The 5,227-nt window shown below is 37.4% G+C and overlaps 1 protein-coding gene across 1 annotated transcript in view; it reads right to left on the bottom strand.

The window, feature by feature from the left end:
- Window positions 1–5,227, bottom strand: part of CLTRN (collectrin, amino acid transport regulator) — a 98,373-nt gene that overhangs the window by 92,348 nt on the left and 798 nt on the right. Inside the window, exon 2 of the mRNA XM_060293019.1 lies at window positions 2,600–2,657. Within this exon, the coding sequence (XP_060149002.1) occupies window positions 2,600–2,618 (19 nt within the window). The 5' untranslated portion in view covers window positions 2,619–2,657. The remainder of the gene's footprint in view (window positions 1–2,599; window positions 2,658–5,227) is intronic.

Genomic DNA, 5,227 nt, shown 5'->3' with positions numbered 1-5,227 from the left:
CAAAGACCCAACGCAGCCAAAACTAAATAAAAATAAAATAAATTTATTTTAAAAAAAAGAAAAAATATTTTGTAATCCTAAAAACACAAGGGTTTACTTATATCCGGAAATCCTTTTGCATTTCTGAAAGTCAGATGTTTTACTTAAAGGCTTGATCATATAGAAAGCATATGCAGAATATTTTAAAGAAAAAGCTTTAAGTGCCTAGAACTTAAAATTCTTTCATGATCCATTTACAGAAATACTTTTCAAAAGGCTAGTAATATAATAGTCTATGGTTTATAATATTATTTTGAATTGTTTGTACATTGTTTCATAGAATACAATATTTTCCACAATGACAGAACTATCTTGACTTCCCTTTAAAACTATCTGAACTTTATTTCATTAGTTGAGGTTCTGTGCAAGGCAGGTGATCAACATAAATCTCCTAATTTATACAGTGGTTTAGAAGACTTTTGCAGGGACTTCCCTCGTGGCCCAGTGGGTAAGACTCCACGCTCCCAATGCAGGGCACCCGGGTTTGATCCCTGCTCAGGGAACTAGAACCCACATGCATGCCGCAACTAAGAGTTCGCATGCCGCAACTAAGAAGCTGCATGCCACAACTAAGACCTGGTGCAGCCAAAATAAAATAAATAAATAATAAAATAAATAAACATTTAGAAGACTTTTGCTATAATAATAGGGAAAGAAACCTGTCAAATAGGCTAAAACCTAGATAATTCTACATATTCTGAGGAATCCATGCCACTGTTGCCCTTGCTTGTAAATATGTGGAATGTTTTTAATTGCCTATGCCTGTGTTCAAATTCAATACTGCATTTACTAGTATATTTCTTTCATTAGTATGCTAGTCATCCGATCTGCAAGATAAGGTTGGATGAATATACTTAACACTACTGAACTATACACTGAAAAAGGTTAAGATGGCAAATTTTATTTTAATGTGTATTTTACCACCATTAAAAATAACTAATAAATTCAGTAGGGAAAAAAATAGGGTTGGAGTTGTATGTGTAAGTTTGGGGGCATATCTCTGCTCTTAAAAAAGGAAGGGGGTAAAGGCATTGCTTCTAGAGTGCATGCCTTCTCTGGAAAAGGGAAGCATATATGCTCTAGGAAATGAATAAAATCCTTTAAAAGATTAATATGGGGAAAAAGTTATGTTAACTTTATATATTTTTTCTGTTTTAAACCATAGTTATCTTTAAAAGGTAAACACACAAGATATGCATTTTTCAGGGCACACAGGCTTCCCTCCTAGGTCTCTTGCAAATTCTTAATGCAAAATTCAATTGCAGTGAGTCTTCCAAATTGACTCACAGAATGCCTGACTTGCCCTTCTATCTCAGAGATACAAAGGATGTATTCATAGGGTGTGTCCCTGCTGGCCACCCCTGATCAACTTACATCTGGTGTTCTGGTATAGTTATTAACAGCACCCTCTTTCACTCTCAACCATGTCCTGCTTTGCATGACAAATTCTTGGTCACCTTCTCTGCAGAGGTTATGGAAACTGCCTTGGGGATGTGGTTTCTTCCAGGCCTTAGTCAGATGACCCCCAAGGGGGTGATGTAAATTCCCTGGCTACTGATACACCCTCAGGGGAAACTTTTCAAGTCTTTTCTGCCTCCAAAAAGTGTTTTACTTGTGCCTTCCTAGACATGAAGGGGGAAAGTGGGCTTGAGGGCTGTCAAAGGGCTTGAGAAAGAATTCTGTACTAAAATTGCTGCTTATCTTCATTAAATAATATAATAAAACCCTTTCTTTACACTATTAATATTTGTTTAATGACTTTTTCTTCCTATTAGTTTTTTTGAGCATGTAAGGTATCTATACAATTAGCGAGACAACGTGAGATCAGAGAGTGACTGGAAAACTCATGAGGGATTTACTAGAGAGGCAGGAATGGAAAGATCCACCCGCTGCTCCTCAGCTCACTATGGAACCAGTGCACAATCTGCTGACATCAGGGCAAGCTTCTAGCCCCTTTCTCCTTTCCCAGGGCTACATGGGTTAGGGTGAGGTTGGCTATTCTAAAACCAGGCATCCACCTCAAAAAAGTTTAGGAAGATGTCTTTCCCTTGCTCACTTTGGGGACACATTCTTTTGGCACAGTATTAGCAAAACTACAGTATTGTAATCACTTTAGGTATTTTTCTGTTCACTAGAAGACTCAACTTTTGATACCTATTCTACTTAATGTTTTATTGTCTTTTTAATTCAACTTTAAGTTCTTTCATGCAAAATTTTATTGATCAAAATGGTTACAGTTCAATTAAGCAAATAAGCTCAATTTGACCATGTAATTAGTACATATTAACAATACTGGCTACTTTGCATGTAAATAGTAATGCATTCTTGTTGTTAGGAACTGAATGTTTGTATCCCCCCAAAGTTCCTGTATTGAAATGTAACCCCCAATGTGATGCTAGTAGAAGGTGGGGCCTTTGGGAGGTGACTAGGTCATGAGGTTGGAGCCCTCATGATGGGGTTAGTGCCTTTATAAAAGAGACCACCCAGAGCTCTCTCAGCCCTTCCACCATGTGAGGATACAGAGAGATGGGCATCTATGAATCAGTAAGGAAGTACTCACCAGACACTGAATCTGCCATCTGCCAGCACCTTGATCGTGGACTTCCCAGCCTCTAGAACTGTGAGAAATAAATTCCTGTTATTTATAAGCCATCCAGTCTTTGGTATATTGTTATGGCAGCCCGAACAGACTAAGACACTTGTCCCTGTGTACATTTTGATCCCTGCTTATCAAATTCAATCTACTCTTCGAAAATGGTACTTTGGTTTCAGTTCTAGGTGGGGATATCAACTCTGCCACCATTCCAGGAGTTGTGTTGCTTTGAGCTTATCACTGGACAAAAGAATCAATAAGAATATTAACTGAATGAAGAATAACTTTATTCACTAATAACTGAATAAGAACTGATTGAATAAAGAATAACTACCACTGGATAGTTCCCTGCTCCAAAGAAAACTTTTAATCAGTTGCACAAATATAGATTTGCATGCATTTTCATATTAATATGCATTTATAAGTATCTTATCTTGCTATTTTAAGTGATAACTGTAATCTAGAAAATATATAAAGCCTTTGGCATAGCAATGAGTGTTGGAGAGGACTTGAGACCCCACTGTATGTCCTTGAATAAATCTGGTGTTTAATACTGAAATTAATGGTAGGTGAGAAATGAAATGTTGTTTCCTGAGAATTTCTGCATTGACCTTTCAGTGAGTCCTAGTACCATTGTCCTACTAGAGCAAGAAAAAAAACAAATTAATTTAAAGAGTTCCAACCTGGCATTCAGAAAGTAGACATTTCTTGCTCTCCCTTTATGCTTGCAATAAATGAAAAATACATTTATGGATCATTCTTTGGTCACTTTATAATAACTAAGACTCATATTTAGGGACTTCCCTGGTGGTCCAGTGGTTAAGACTCCGCACTCCCACTGCAGGGGACACGGGTTTGATCCCTGGTCCGAGAAAAAAACAAAACAAAACCCTCATATTTAGTAATAGCAGTATCTATTACATCATTTATATGAGTAAAATATTTTCTTTAACTTTTTAAGAACAATCAGCTATTTTCTACTGACAAAATAAGACAAAAGTTTAGGCCTTTTCCCATAGAGAGGGGATAAACCAAAACATATATATTTGAGAATAAGTAGATGTTGTATTTCAGGCACCAAGAAAAATAGAAAATACATGTTACATTGCAGAACAAAGATAAATTTGTTCTATTTATCAGAATATCATAGTAGAATGTATCTTTGCATTACATTTTTACATACCTTATTTTTATCTTATGATTTATCGAATTCAAATGATGGTAACTGTAGTTTGGAAATGGAATTGGCTTTTAGAGTAACTTCTGTAATGAAATTAACTTGAGCAATTTAAGCTTATTCATGAAAATGAACGCAGCCGTTAACTGTTGAAGATAAACCTCTAACTCCTATAAAAGGAGATTTGCATTCATTTCTAAATCAGAATAGAATAAAATCGAAATCTGTATTCCTTTTTAATTAGAAGTATCTTCCTAGAAGACATTCTTAGTTATTCTGACATGAAAGTCTGGTCTGATTCATAAGAAATGTTACAGCAACCCAAACACTGATGCTTTCAGAATGGCAGCAATTCTCAGCATAAGCCCTGGTCACAGGAACCAGCAAAATTGGAGATTTGCACAGCTATATTTTGTGCCACCCAGGGCATTCTCTAGTTAGAGGCCGTAACTGCCAAGTCTTCACCTTCAAGAAGTTTAAGATTTAGTGCCAGATGCAGTCTTATGAAGGCAACAAAGTACAGTATAGTGTGATAGGTGTTATAAACGGTGAAATACTTGTGCTGAGAGCACCCGCAGGACAAGTACCTAACCCACTCTTGAGGGGGTTGGGAAGTTTTCACGCTGCCGCTGCCGTTAATAACAGATAAAGTTTTGGGGACACTAACTATTGCCAGGCACTATGCCAACATATAGCATTCCCTTGATTTTTACTGATGAGAAAACTGAAGACTAAACATTAGGAACTGGGAGTTCCCTGGCAGTCCAGTGGTTAGGACGGCCAGAAAAAAAAAAATTAGGAATTTACTCAAGATCAGAGAGCCAAGCCTTGAGTTTCCCAGTCCATCCAACTCCAAAGTCTATGTCCCTAATTACCGATGCACTGAGCTGGACAAGCTCCACTTGGAGGCTTGTTACTGCAAGTGTCTTTCTAAGAGGGAGTAGGGCAGTTTATGAAGAGTTTGGGCTTCTGCTGAATGATTTCAAGGAGGGACTAGGGAAACAGGCAGCTTAGTAATTGGGTATCTCAGTAATTTTGATTTGGAGGAGAGAGGGAAAAAGGTAAGCCAGGGAAGTTATCCAATTATCAAAAGATGGGGGTTGTTAATCCTTTTGCAGTCGCAACCTGTCCTTGGGAGAAACACTTTTTTCTTGGTCTTGTCCCTGGCCTTGTATGTGTAAATCACGGTCTAATTATTAGCAGGGTTTATTTTGTTTTCTCAGTCCCTTACCCAATTGCCCCAGTTTAATTCCTTGTCACCTCTCACCTAGATTGCGTTATTCCGGCTGTACCCTTTATATTGCAAACCAGAGTAATTTACCTAAAACACAAATATGATCACAACAAGCCTCAACTTAAAATCTTGCAATGGTTCTCTGTTCCCTACAGAGCATAATTAAGGCTTCTTGGAATGGCCC

This window comes from Globicephala melas, chromosome X, assembly GCF_963455315.2.
Source record: "Globicephala melas chromosome X, mGloMel1.2, whole genome shotgun sequence".
NCBI lineage: Eukaryota > Metazoa > Chordata > Mammalia > Artiodactyla > Delphinidae > Globicephala > Globicephala melas.
This window is presented reverse-complemented; position numbering and strand designations above follow the sequence as displayed.